Source organism: Tachysurus vachellii, chromosome 25 (genome assembly GCF_030014155.1).
Source record: "Tachysurus vachellii isolate PV-2020 chromosome 25, HZAU_Pvac_v1, whole genome shotgun sequence".
Classification (NCBI taxonomy): domain Eukaryota; kingdom Metazoa; phylum Chordata; class Actinopteri; order Siluriformes; family Bagridae; genus Tachysurus; species Tachysurus vachellii.
In genome coordinates this window covers 2,643,125-2,656,543 of record NC_083484.1, presented here as the reverse complement: position 1 = coordinate 2,656,543, position 13,419 = coordinate 2,643,125, and the positions used below count along the sequence as shown (strand labels likewise).

Below are 13,419 nucleotides of genomic sequence, written 5' to 3'. Positions count from 1 at the left end.
TACAAAAAACACTAAGAAAAATCTTTAGTTTACAATAACACACAGTTCTCTGTCTTAAAGACATTCTGTTACTGTTACAAAGCTCTGACGCTGGAGACTCCTTCCATAAATACAACATAAACATCTTCTTACAGGATACAGCACCATAACAAAAATTCTACCTTTATTTTGTTAAGTAAAAATACTCTTTACATATGTTTATTATTAGGTTTAAGTCGAGCGTCTGCCACTGAGCTGTTGCTATAGAAACGAGTGTAATAACGTAAATGTGCGTTTTGAGCTGCTGTTATAGAAAATGAATCTGACCAACCAGATTTGAGCGTTTAACAGTGAGAGAATAGTATCTGTACTGTAGTTCTTGTAATGAGGTGATAATAGTGAAACCTGAGCCTATTGATAGTTTGCTAAACACAACTGCGTTGTTAATCACTCACTAATGTGCCTCGTCATTGCAAGTAACCGAAGCATTGATTTGTCTTCAGGCAAATTAGAGTTTCTCACAGGAGCCATCGCTATTGATCACCTGGACTGAGGGTCCAAGAGGAAAGGAGAAGAAAGGAGAGGGAAAGAGAGGAGAGGAGAGAAGAGGGAAAGAGAGGAAAGGAGAGGGAAAGAGAGGAGAGGAGAGAAGAGGGAAAGAGAGGAGAGGAGAGAAGAGGGAAAGAGAGGAGAGGAGAGGGAAAGAGAGGAGAGGAGAGGGAAAGAGAGGAAAGGAGAGAAGAGGGAAAGATAGGAGAGGAGAGGGAAAGAGAGGAAAGGAGAGGGAAAGAGAGGAGAGGAGAGAAGAGGGAAAGAGAGGAAAGGAGAGGGAAAGAGAGGAGAGGAGAGAAGAGGGAAAGAGAGGAGAGGAGAGGAGAGGGAAAGAGAGGAGAGGAGAGGGAAAGAGAGGAAAGGAGAAGGAGAGAGAGGAGAGGAAAGGAGCGGAAAAGAAAGGAGAGTAGAGGAAAGAAAGGAAAGGAGAGGGAAAGAGAGAAGAGAAGAGAAGAGGGAAAGAGAGGAGAGGAGAGGGAAAGAGAGGAGAGGAGAGGGAAAGAGAGGAAAGGAGAGAAGAGGGAAAGATAGGAGAGGAGAGGGAAAGAAAGGAAAGGAGAGGTAAACAGAGAAGAGAAGAGGAGAGGAGCATGTGAGTTATAAAATAACCTGAAAAAGAGTAGAAGCAGTGACTCAGCTCCGTTCCTTTAGCACAGTGGAAAGCAGGTTTAGATGAGACGCTCACACTTTGGCTTTTGATCTGTATCACGTGGTGTGATGGGATTACCCGACCTGTTCTTTACTCTTCTGAGTTGTTCTATTGATTTTACGAGGCAGGATGTGATTTGTTTTGTGGTTTACTACCATCACCTCTTTCTCATTGGCTCCACAGTATCACGGTTTCGGTATTACCATGTCCTGGTAATACTGCACTTCCAGGGGATGGTCTGATTACTCTGAATTGCAGAGCCTAATGGCTTTTGAGGTTACAAACTGACGGAGTACATCATGGATCATGAACGTGCCTTAATAACAGATCGCATTACAACTGGTCAGGGTGAACTTCAGTTCTGTGGAACTTGCTCTAATTGATACTGTTTATTTATCCAAGAACAAAAAAAACGGCTTGACGGATGTTTTTTTTTTAACAGGGACCCGATTCATTTTTTAAAAATTTATGTAAATTGTATTATTAAATGTATAAATGTATTATTCTGTTCTTGGGGACACAGTGGCTTTGTGGTTAGCACCTTCACCTCACACTTCCAGGGTTGGGGGTTCGATTCCCACCTCCGCCTTGTGTGTGTGGAGTTTGCATGTTCTCCCCGTGCCTCAGGGGTTTCCTCCGGGTACTCCGGTTTCCTCCCCCGGTCCAAAGACATGCATGGTAGGTTGATTGGCATCTCTGGAAAATTGTCCGTAGTGTGTGATTGCGTGAGTGAATGAGAGTGTGTGTGTGCCCTGCGATGGGTTGGCACTCCGTCCAGGGTGTATCCTGCCTTGATGCCCGATGACGCCTGAGATAGGCACAGGCTCCCCGTGACCCGAGGTAGTTCGGATAAGCGTTAGAAGATGAATGAGTGAGAAATTATTCTGTTCTTTGTACTCTATAGTTCTTTATATTAATGTCTATAAATAGCCAGCAGTGAATGGTGGAATCATCTCGATCACACATTTAAATCCAGAGATATTCAGAAATCTAGGAAATATGTAGAGGGTATAACATTTATAATAAGTCAGTTATAACATCACATCCCGAAATGTTGCGTTCTTATACCATAGCCACATGAATGTTTATCCCTTTACAGCTACATTTAATATTTACTAATGTTCATCGACCAACAAAATTACTTGCTGAAAAACTGTAATGCGTAAAGAAATCGTGCCTTAGTGGGAAATGAATACATATAAACTTATACAACAAGCTTGTACTGTGATAAATCAGACAGTGAAGACTTATTCCAAAATGCTTATGCATCTTCATATAACGAGTGGATTCACATAAACAGATTTGTGTAAGGGTGAAAGCTTCTGTCATAGAAAATGGAACAGCAGCTTCTGACCGAGGTAAAAGTCTCAGTCACTGATGTATTAAATGGGAAATAAACTGTTTTTAATATAATCTTTTAGTGACTGTGCATGCACCATGTGTGCAAACACATTTTTACTCAACACTCACAGATACCGGAAGTCGAAAGGAAACTGGAATTCTTTCAATAAATCTTTACATACTGTACATGAAAAGCATATTTTTGCAGTTTTCAGGTGTTTGTGATTTTTTAAGTCAGTGGATTTTGTGTATGAGGTTCTAGTTATGAGGTTCTAACTCATCCTTTAAAGGTGGGACTACTTTTCCAGGAATTTATGATTACGTGTTATCTTTGTACTTGTGAGGCTCTGATTGTGTTGGAAAGTTGGGTCAAACTCCATAAGAACAGATTTTCTCATGTCGCTCGCATTCTCACAACATCATTAGAATGTAATGATTGTAAGTTTATATTTACAGTATTAAATCTTATTTAGTTTTGAGAAGAAACAAGATGTTCCTGTAGGGAAAAAATGAGTTTGAACTGAATTATATTGGCTGAATCGAATCGTATCAGTGAATCGGCAGTGAATCGAAGTGTATCGAATACTTACTTGCTTAACTCTACATTACGTATCTCTTATTATACATCTCAAGTAAGATTGTATGGTTTGGTCTGAAAAGAGATTCACACTGCTAGTGAACAGACTGACGCAAATCTGCGTTAAAGTGCACAATCTGGCAACGTCGAGGAAATCTGGCAACTGTCCCTTTAAAGGCGAATCCCTTTCATATAGGGCAGGGTGAAAGCTTTTTCTGTAGTACGCGCTTATCAGAACAGATACGAGGACGCATGTGATGTGAAATCAGACATAATTCGGAGGGAAACTGATAAAAAAAAAAGGCTATTAAGTAACGAGCTGATGACACGCAGACGGAGGGTTTTGCTTTACCGCCACCAGTACCCGAGGCCTGGGAAGGAGAGAGAAGAGGCACCATCCTGCTCCATCCATCCATCCAATACATCCATCATCACCTCCCGTATTCGTGTTCGTCGCGCCAGCTGGGTAAACTCGCGCACTCGTCCACTTGGCCGTGCATTATTAATGGCGCACGGAAAGATAACACGATCGTTTTACGCGCTTTACCAGAGCGGCGTAAGAAAGGGTGGAAAACATCCAGTTTAAGACCTGCATCTCTTTATGGATCTCCTTTACTTTGTTTTTCATTTGTCTTAATTACTCGTACGAAGTCTGGTGTTTTGATTGAACTTTTTTTTTTTTTTTGCTCAGTAGATTATTAGAAAGCGTGCGTAAAGAACAAAAACAGTAACAATGTAATATAATCATCAAACATTAAGTGCTATTAAAATATTTTCTAAACATTGCAGGCAAAGAAAGATAAAGCGTCCTGGGTGGATTCTTAGGAATATTGCAGAACATTTGAGTAAATATCAGGTTTTTCACATTTGAGCCTCTGTGTGCGTAAAACAAACGATGGAAGGATCTCCAATAAAGGCGCACATTCATCAGCACATTCTATAGAAGCGTCTGTTTGTGTGTGAGAGAGAGATAGAGGGAGGGAGGGAGGGAGGAGGAAGGGAGGAGTCTGGTGGGCGTATCGGTGACAGTTTTTTTAATCCCGAGGCGATTGAAATGAGGCTCTCTAATGGAGAGGGATTGAGAGACGGACGGAGGAGCGCATGTCGGTTTGCCTTTCAGCATCCGCGCTCTCTGTCCATTTGTATGTGTGTGTGTTGCTCTGTTCGTGTCCTACGCGCACTCACCGCAGTCTGTGCTCTCTCCAGGACCTGCCTGCTCGTCCACCGGCTACCGCAGGGCAGAAGACGAGATGTCCGCCAGCACGTCGCACGCGGAGCCCGTAGACTTCTCGGCGAGGACCGTTTACCTCAACCGGACACAGAGCACCAAGTTCTGCGACAACCACGTCAGGTGAGTCTTCATACTTTCACTCATTCACTCACTAATTTATTCATTCAGATTAGCTTTAGTAGACTAGAACTGAATTGTTTTTAAATAATCTAAACTTTAGATTTAATGAAACTTTTAAATTAGACATAATTCAATCTAAAATATAAAAAGGTGATAACTGAATATTTCAAGCTTAAAACAACACACAAAATTCTGTATTTAAAAAAAAAAAGAAAGTATTCTCGTATGTGACAATGCACGATGTTTACATATTTAAAAACTTTGACTGTTTTATGTATTTAAAAAAAATACAAATAGAATATATATGTATATATGCTATAATATGTTATATATGTTATATTATTATTATTATTATTATTTAAAAATACAAGCAAATAAATAAATGTTCATAAATACATCATTTGATAAATTAGCTAAATTACATTCGATAAATATTTCAGTATTAAAAACAATGCACACTTCTGTCATTTCTTTTACAATGTTCAACTTAAATAATGTATTTATTTATTTTAACTTTATTTGCCATTTTTATTGACTTTATAATGGGATTGTTTGGACGACTGATGGATGTAAACGAGTTCCAGTCGGAGTTCTCTGGCTGTTTGACAGGATGAGATTAGTGATGTTTTTCATCTATATTTGCACTTTTGTTCAGTTATGACTGCTAATGCAGAATCGGCTGCTCTGCTTTTCTCTGACGCTTTTTATCGCTGCCTCTGATCAAAAACGACACCCTTTTCCCCTCGTTCCGTTCCAGTCATTCCACGGATGAGCAGATTCAGACGGTGTTGCTGCTGATCTTTTTTTAAATTCTGTCAATGTGGAAGATTTGAATTTATCTGTTATTTAAGTCTGTTAAAATACACTTAAATACGGTATCTGCTCTCTGAGGCACTTAAAGTGAAGGTTCAACAAAATGTTCTTGTAAAATGTCAAACTTAACTCCTAACAGTAGCCCGTGTTTATCTGTGATCTGGGTTCAGCTTTGAATTGATTATTTTTTTTACACACATAAGAGCAAAGAAACATTGCAAGATAAAACACAAGGGTTGCCATCACTTGTTTTTTTGACATCTTTTATAATTTTATTGACATATTTTTGCTAAAGCAGAAACTACACCGGTGAGAATACAAATGGCACCGTAACAACGTAAATATCAATTTCTGTAAATAATGCGCTTGGTTCTTGTCGGTAGATCTCATTTGTTCTTTAGATTTTCACCTTCTGCTTCGTCTGCACGTTGGGTTTCAGTGGGGATCTGTATGAGCCAGCCAAGCAGATATGCCTGCACTTAAGGACAAACTTAAAGACATTCGTACTTGATGTAAAGTTCGATGTTATGAATTTCCCCCAAGGGTTTTCCTCAGTGATTTTTCCAATATAACAGGCTGTAAATTGTGTTAATGTTAATCTGTTAATGGTGGTGTGTAAAAAAACCTACAGCGCTCTTCACTGGCCAGAGCAGTAAACTAATATAAGTTTGTCATAGTCTTTACTATGAAAAAAAAAAACACTAGGTAGCTAGGACGATCTTTGGACCAGGCAGAACGACTCAGCGATCTTTAGATCTGAGATATAATTCCACCTGAGAGTACAGCAAAATCTAGTCTTGATCTAGTATAATCAAGTTTTGCTCTATTAGTCAACATCTCGCAAGATCTACAGTTCTGTTCAGGAAATAACGAACGACAGAAAATATATATCCAGCTCAGTTGTGTTATAGAGAAATATATGTACTCGAAATTGTATAAAACGGGACTCGGGAGATGAGTGAAGAGCCTTGCAGAAGTTTTTTATTAAACGTCGTAGCCATGTAAAGTAAGGAAAAGTATTCAGACAAATCAGAAATCAGACAAAATTCAAAAAGGTGTATTGTTATTGTTCTTAAATGAACCAGAGAAAGAACAAATCAACAATAAACACAGCAATAAGAGGAAAAAGTACTGATCTTAGACATACAAGATATATAATAAGGTAATTATAAGATGAATGCAAATGGGTTGCATCACAAAGTTGTAATTACTCTTTATACAGAGACCTAATTACAGTTATTTTTCTCTGAACTCTGACTTTCTTAGTGGGGGCGTGTCAATAAACAAACAAACAAACAAACAAAAAAAATACTTTACTTTATATTGACTTTATATTCTTGTAAAGAATTACAGCTGAAGAATTTCATCACCAAGATATTGTGCTAATGTTTAACATCACATGACCACCCGGGCACAGAGACTTGCTAAGCAGGAAAAAACACACACTCTGTCAAAGGATACACATAGCAACTTGACTTTAAATTGAATATCAGTGTATTTTATAGCAGAAATGTGGAGGTAGTAAATAATCATATTTGTATAAAAATTGCAGAGTAGAACTTTAAGATCACAGAGAAGCTGAAACAGCAAGAAGCTGAGGTAGCTTTGGTGATAGATCATATCATGAACCATTTTCATATTAGCTTGTTATTCAGTGTGGTTCACACACACATACACACACACACACACACACACACACACACTCACACACACATACACACACACACACACATAATCGATCTGCGAGTTCCGACTCAAGATTGGATTTTACTCTAAAAGGCTCTATTTTGGTTCCTGAAACAAGATTACACTGGGTGTAGGAAGGCCTGTTCTTGAGCTTGATTGGCCAGTTGAATGTGTCTGTGTGTGTATGTGTATCTGTGTGTATGTGTGTGTGTTTGAATGTGTCTGTGTGTGTTTGTGTGAGTATATGTATGTATTTATCTGTCTGTTTGTGTGCTTGTGTATGCATGTGTCTGTGTGTATGTGTGTCTCTGTGAGTGTGTGTATGCATGTGTGTGTCTGTCTGTCTGTGTGTGTGTGTGTGTGTGTATGTATGTGTGTCTGTGTGTGCTTGTGTGTGTATGTTTGGATGTGTATCTATCTGTGTGTATGTACTATATGTATCTGTGTTTGTATGTATGTGTATCGTTGTGTGTGCGTGTGTGTGTATGTATGTGTATCTGTGTGTGTGTGTCTTCTGCTTCCTGTTCCTCCTACGGTCTGTCTTGACACGTGCTCGTCCTGCTGATCTCTCCTTACTGAGTGGAAATTGATCTCTGGTAGATTAAAGGTGTGTTTATCTAAACCACAGTCCACCTCCGTTATCTTTCTCTTCGTCTACATGTTTTATTCACAACCACGTTTCAACTTGCTGACCTCTCAACCTTACCTGTCAATCACAGCGTTACCATGGCAACATGTTCATAAACGACATTAGATATAACAAAAGATTGCATGGGCATAGATGACACTGCACACACACAGCTGGTATTGACAGAACATATAGCTAGTGCCTCATCCTGGCTTGTGTGTGTGTTTGTGTGTGTGTGTGTTTGTGTGATTAGATTAAGAGGATGGTGTCATATGAACATTAGCCAGCACTCTGATATCAGAGCTAGTCTGCTGTACTTCCAGGTCAACCCGAAGTAAGTGTTTGATGTCGTTGTGTCGGTTGCTGTGAGTGTTAGGCTGTGAACTCGCTGCTCGGGTACGAACGGTGAAAACAACGTGCTCACGTTTACGCAAACACACACACCACTGGTCAAAAGGACACCTCAGCTTTAAAAAAAAAAAGCTCCTGCATGCCGTTTAGTAGCAGCTTATTAGCAAGAAAATCTTTATCATTAAACAACATTACGTTACACACTGTTTTGATTATACAGTTATGAAGATACACAACAAACCGTTTTAGGTTCAGACAAACAGTCTATTCATGCCATTTACAAATCTTGCTACTACAGTATTTCTCGCTAAAGTGGTTTGGGAGACTGATAACTGCACTAAAACAGCAGCAGATCATAGTTAAGATCTATGCATAGATAAACAGAGATCATAGTTGATAGTTGTGCGTATTTCTATACAATGTATTTCTGTCGTCCGTCTGAAACGTTGCATTGCATTATGGGATACATACTTAGAGATTCAGCCAGAGCAGCATTTGTTCTTGGTAGCAGTTGAACTAGATAGACAGAAAACTGGTGGTCAGTAAAAAGGTTGTGTTTTTGATGTTAGAGATGATATTCGGAGTGCTGTGTGTAACGGTGGCTCGGGCAGTCAGACGGTTGTCTCCACCTCTGTTTTAGATAAGCTGATGTACAGCCTTGAGACGGAGACAAAATCTCAGACCGTGGTGTTATATTTAGTGAGTAAACAGACTATGTAAGACTATTTAAAAATCCACTCAGTGGCGGTCAATAAACGTGAAAGCTTGCCAAGGTCCAGCATCGTATTTTTGGACTCTTTCTCTAAATTTGGACAGAATAGTGATGTCAGGGTGTTTTATTTTGGGTGGGTGAATGCTACAAAAAAACACATGCAGAAGCTTTTTACAGTGACCCAAAGAGGGATTGAAGTGGAATCGATCCTGAATTGAACGCACGGTTCCACAGTGATGAGCAGCAAGCTATATTTAGATCTGCTCTGCTTTTAAGATGCGCAGGAAGGCCGGTGTTAATGACTTTTTTATTTTTGCAGTTGACGACAAACGTAATGTGGCACATTAGCTGTTTATTGTCTAAAGTAAAATATACCCGCGGGGTGTTCAGCTCAGCTTTACCAAGTAGTCGAAGCAAACAGGAGTATGATGTATGAGATGATGAGATCGATGATTACAAGATCTTCCTATTCTCCTTTTGCAGCACGACGAAGTACGGCATCTTCACCTTCCTGCCCCGCTTCCTGTATGAACAGATCCGGCGAGCTGCCAATGCTTTCTTCCTCTTTATTGCCCTAATGCAGGTACAATTCGATACACACACAACACACACAACACACACACACCTGAACCAAAGAAGAAGTAGAAGTCGTGGGCACTGAATAAAACACACTGTGCAGTTATAGGAGAATCATCAAGCTGATCAGTTTCTATTAACAGCCTCTTATACCTCCTCAGCAATTTGTCAACTATTACAATGTCTAAATTATTAGAGTGACACTTTCTGTCCATTGTTAGCTGTGGTTTAATACATACGGGTACAATGTATTGACAATCCTAATGATCAAACCGGTTCAGCCTAAAAAGTTAAACTGACTGTTTTCCTACTTTCCCCAAGTGCAGTCGATCAGTCTGAAGTTTGCTTCTGTTGTTTTGCACCTAACTGTTTCACCTCAACTTTATTCTCATTCATTTCCGATCTTCGATATTCGTTTTCCGTCTAAAGCCTATTGGCTACCTGTGAGACAGAATGTTCTGTTGCTCAGAAGCATCCGTTCAGAGACACTTAAAGATTGGCTATAAATCTTCCCTTGAAATTATTGCTTTTTATTCCTACAAGCGATGAGAAATCCGTCTGAACATCTAGCGCTGCATCACTCCCACCCTCGCATTGATCACAGATGAAAGACGGGTCTGATGCTGTATTATTGCTGTGAGACCTCTGCTGCATTAGTCTGAATGGACTCCAGCCAGATGAAAGCTAGATTTCTAAAAGCTCTTCTTTTTATCCACAATTTTAGCATTTGTTTACTTCAGGTTAGATATTTGTAGTGTTTTTCTAAAGAGCATCGAAAGAAAGAAGGATGTGATGCAACTCTATCATGAGGTCTGTTTTGCGTGTGTGTGTGTGTGTGTGTGTGTGCAGCAAATCCCTGACGTCTCACCAACCGGACGCTACACCACGCTGGTGCCTCTCATCTTCATTCTGACTGTGGCTGGGATAAAGGAAATTATTGAGGACTATGTGAGTAAAAGCGCCCTCTGCTTGTGTGTAGATGGAACAATACACCACAATGTCTATACCAGAGCTGTCAGCAAAACTAGTTCCTGTTCCTATGAACTAGTTACTCAACACGTTATAGCAGCTATAAATATTCGTTCCCTCATCAAGCCCACTTTATTCTTCTCTCATGGGAAGTTAATAATACAAATAAACACAACTTGTCACGTTGCTCAAAAAATAGAAATTGTAAGAAAAGTGCATTTTACAACACACACAGCAATTGTAAAGAAAAGAAAAAAAAGTTAGACAAAACTTTTTGTTTAGTTATCTAAACTTTAAGTTGATATATATGCAAATTCTATAATCCATATGTAACGCTGCATTGCATTATGGAATGCATTCATAGAAATTGAGATTCAGCCTGAGTACCATGTGTAATACACACCAACTGTGTGCATGTATGTGAATAGGCTGTTTTGAATGTTATTGCTAATAATCAGTTATCATTATTATTATCTATTGTGTTTGGTACCAGAGTTGCCAGAGTGGCGCAACTTTCAGCATCATACTGAGTACAAAAAATTCCAGAGAGCCTGATTAGATCTCTTGTGACAAATCTTTGCTCAGCTTTGAGCTACCGACCTGATGGTTTAACCTCACTACAGTCAGAAAGTCGCTTCTGAAATCCTGTTGAACCTCTTGTTAAAGTCAGAACTTAGAATTATATCATTTTTGTGGTGTACATAGAAACATGGACGCTTCCAGGCTGAGACAGCTTATTATTTGTATTTTTCTACTCATAGGTTAGTCATTATGAATTACACACTGTAGTCAAATGCAGCATTAATTATTAATCCTACGGATTGCATCCTGTTTCATTTAAAAGGAACTTTATTGAAATGTCTTTGGTGATTGCCTTCAACATGGCAACCCTGTTTGTAAATAAGCACTTAAGATAATTGACAGAATTATTTTATGTCCACAGAAAAGGCACAAAGCAGACAACACAGTGAACAAAAAGAAGACAACAGGTTGAGTATTGTTATGTGTGTGTGTGTGTGTTAGTGATTATCTTATTAAAAGTATGCATTATGTTTTTCTAATCTTGCCATCTAATCTTTTTTCCTCCAGTGTTGCGCAACGGCACATGGCAGACTATCATCTGGAAACAGGTAACCTTATCCCTCTATTTCTTCCATGTCCTCCCTCTTTATCTCTTTCTCTTCTTTCTCTGTGTTCCCTAGTTGCAGCTCAATTAGGCAAGTTTCCATTACTGGCTCCAAGTGCACAGTTCTGTCTACTCATGTTCTCCATTATTTTCTCTCTTTGTCTTTCTCCTTTTGTTTTTCCTTTTTGTGTTTCCCTTCCTCCTATTTCTTGCACCTGTTCTCATTCTGGATCTCCCCCTCCTTTCATGCTGTCGCAATGCTGCACCTGCCCACTAGGTGGCAGTGGGAGACATAGTGAAGGTGACCAATGGGCAGCATATCCCCGCTGACATGGTCATAGTGTCCTCCAGGTCAGCAACACTGTGTGTGTTTATGTGTGTGTGCGTGCGTGTGTTTCCTTGTCACACTAGCAAGTGACAAGGCAGCTGTTGCTTGTGCGCGTGGCCGGTCCTACACTTTTTTTAGTGTTTATGGTTTTTTTGGTTTCAGGAATCATTCCAGACAATCATTTAATCAGTCATTTCAGTTCTTTATATCTAGTTTGCATAGTATTCAGAGAAAATCTCAATCCAAACGGTGCTTGTTGCTGACGCCGAAGTCTCAGCTCTGCGTCATGCATGTACACAGAAAAAAAACGATAATCTCTTGTCGCTTTATCGCTTGCTAGTGTGAAGCTGTATTGAGTGCATGGGTGAGGTATGTGTCAGTGTTTGTTTTTTTTTATAAATCTCTGATTTAATCATGTGTTTCTGTATAACTTAATGTAGCATTAAGACACATGAAAGGAATCCTACGATGAAAAATGAAATTTACACAATTGTCTAAAACGTCTTTTAAAAATGTTTAAATCTTCTGTAGATTTGCACTGGAGCTACAAATCTAATTTATCCAACAGCTAACAGAAGTCTTTCTCACTCTCAAAGTCATTCTCTGTAAACATCTGCCTTAAATCATATTTAGCATGACTTTCTACTTCTAATTTACTGTGTAGCTGAACAGCCAACATGACTTTTTTTAGTTTAGCACAATTTTGTAGTGTTCTGTGGGATTGTACTCGATGTTCAGAATGTACTCAATGTTCAAAGTTATGTGTATAATAATATCGCTCCACTTTTTAAACATGAAGCTGATAAATTACAGACTTATATACTGTATTTTTAAAAAAATGATCCAAAACCAGTCTCTATGTGTGTCATAGAAGATTGAAGAAAAAATTTGTGTGAATAAAATTTTTTACTAATGTGTTACTTTTAGTTTTAAAGGTTCATTTCTCATGTTTGTAGTTTTATGGTGTTGCGTGTGATCTCTTGCAATGACTAATAATATCTTTTGATATTGTGTTATAATAGTGTACATTTGCTAATAATGTGTTAATAAATAAATAAAAGTTTTGTTGTTAATCTTACAGTGAGCCTCAGGCTATGTGTTACACAGAGACCTCGAACTTGGACGGAGAAACTAACCTGAAAATCCGACAAGTCAGTGACGTGTGTGTGTGTGTGTGTTTAGCGTTTGCCTGAATTAATTTTATTTATCTGTAGAATAGACTCCTTAGTATAGACAGAAATGTGAGTGAATGCAGAAAGCATATTATAATTATTTTTTATGTAGTTAAAACTAGTTAGAACTAAACACTTATTATTTGCCAGATAATGTTAGCGAGGTTAGCTAGCGTTTATTCATAGTAGGCTAGCTGGCTATGTTTGCTGCTTAAATACAGTGGATGATGTTAACTGCTAGCTAACAAACAAACATTAGCTGAAGTACATGCTACCTAGATAAGCAAGTTAAATGTTTATTAGCTAACCAGGGATAAATTCAGATTCGTGTTTATTAGGTAAAATCAATTTGTGTGACATTTATATTAGCATAATTAATTATCTCAGGATGTTAGCATATACAGTAGCTAGCTAATCTTCTTACAGTCTTCCATATTTCAGTCCTGACTAGTTTGTGTGTGTGTGTGTGTGTGTGTGTGTGTGTGAGAGCTTGATCAGGTGTGTAATGTGTCTGTTAGCATGCTAGTCAGTTACTGCAAAAAAACAACAAATATTTTTATATATCATGTATTATAAAAACATATATAGATGTGATATTTCTGCTAAATA

At 38.7% G+C, this 13,419-nt stretch overlaps 1 protein-coding gene across 5 annotated transcripts in view; it reads left to right on the top strand.

Moving 5' to 3' along the window:
* atp8a2 (ATPase phospholipid transporting 8A2) overlaps nt 1-13,419 on the top strand; it is a 47,657-nt gene that overhangs the window by 5,781 nt on the left and 28,457 nt on the right. For 2 of the 5 annotated variants that reach the window (XM_060862117.1, XM_060862116.1), the window contains 7 exons: nt 4,305-4,449; nt 9,123-9,222; nt 10,065-10,163; nt 11,128-11,173; nt 11,274-11,314; nt 11,588-11,661; nt 12,720-12,789. In XM_060862117.1, coding sequence (XP_060718100.1) covers nt 4,305-4,449; nt 9,123-9,222; nt 10,065-10,163; nt 11,128-11,173; nt 11,274-11,314; nt 11,588-11,661; nt 12,720-12,789 — 575 coding nt within the window. Of the gene's footprint in view, nt 1-3,444; nt 3,565-4,172; nt 4,202-4,304; nt 4,450-9,122; nt 9,223-10,064; nt 10,164-11,127; nt 11,174-11,273; nt 11,315-11,587; nt 11,662-12,719; nt 12,790-13,419 lie in introns of those variants that run through there. The other 3 variants (XM_060862118.1, XM_060862119.1, XM_060862120.1) reach the window with 3 other exon arrangements.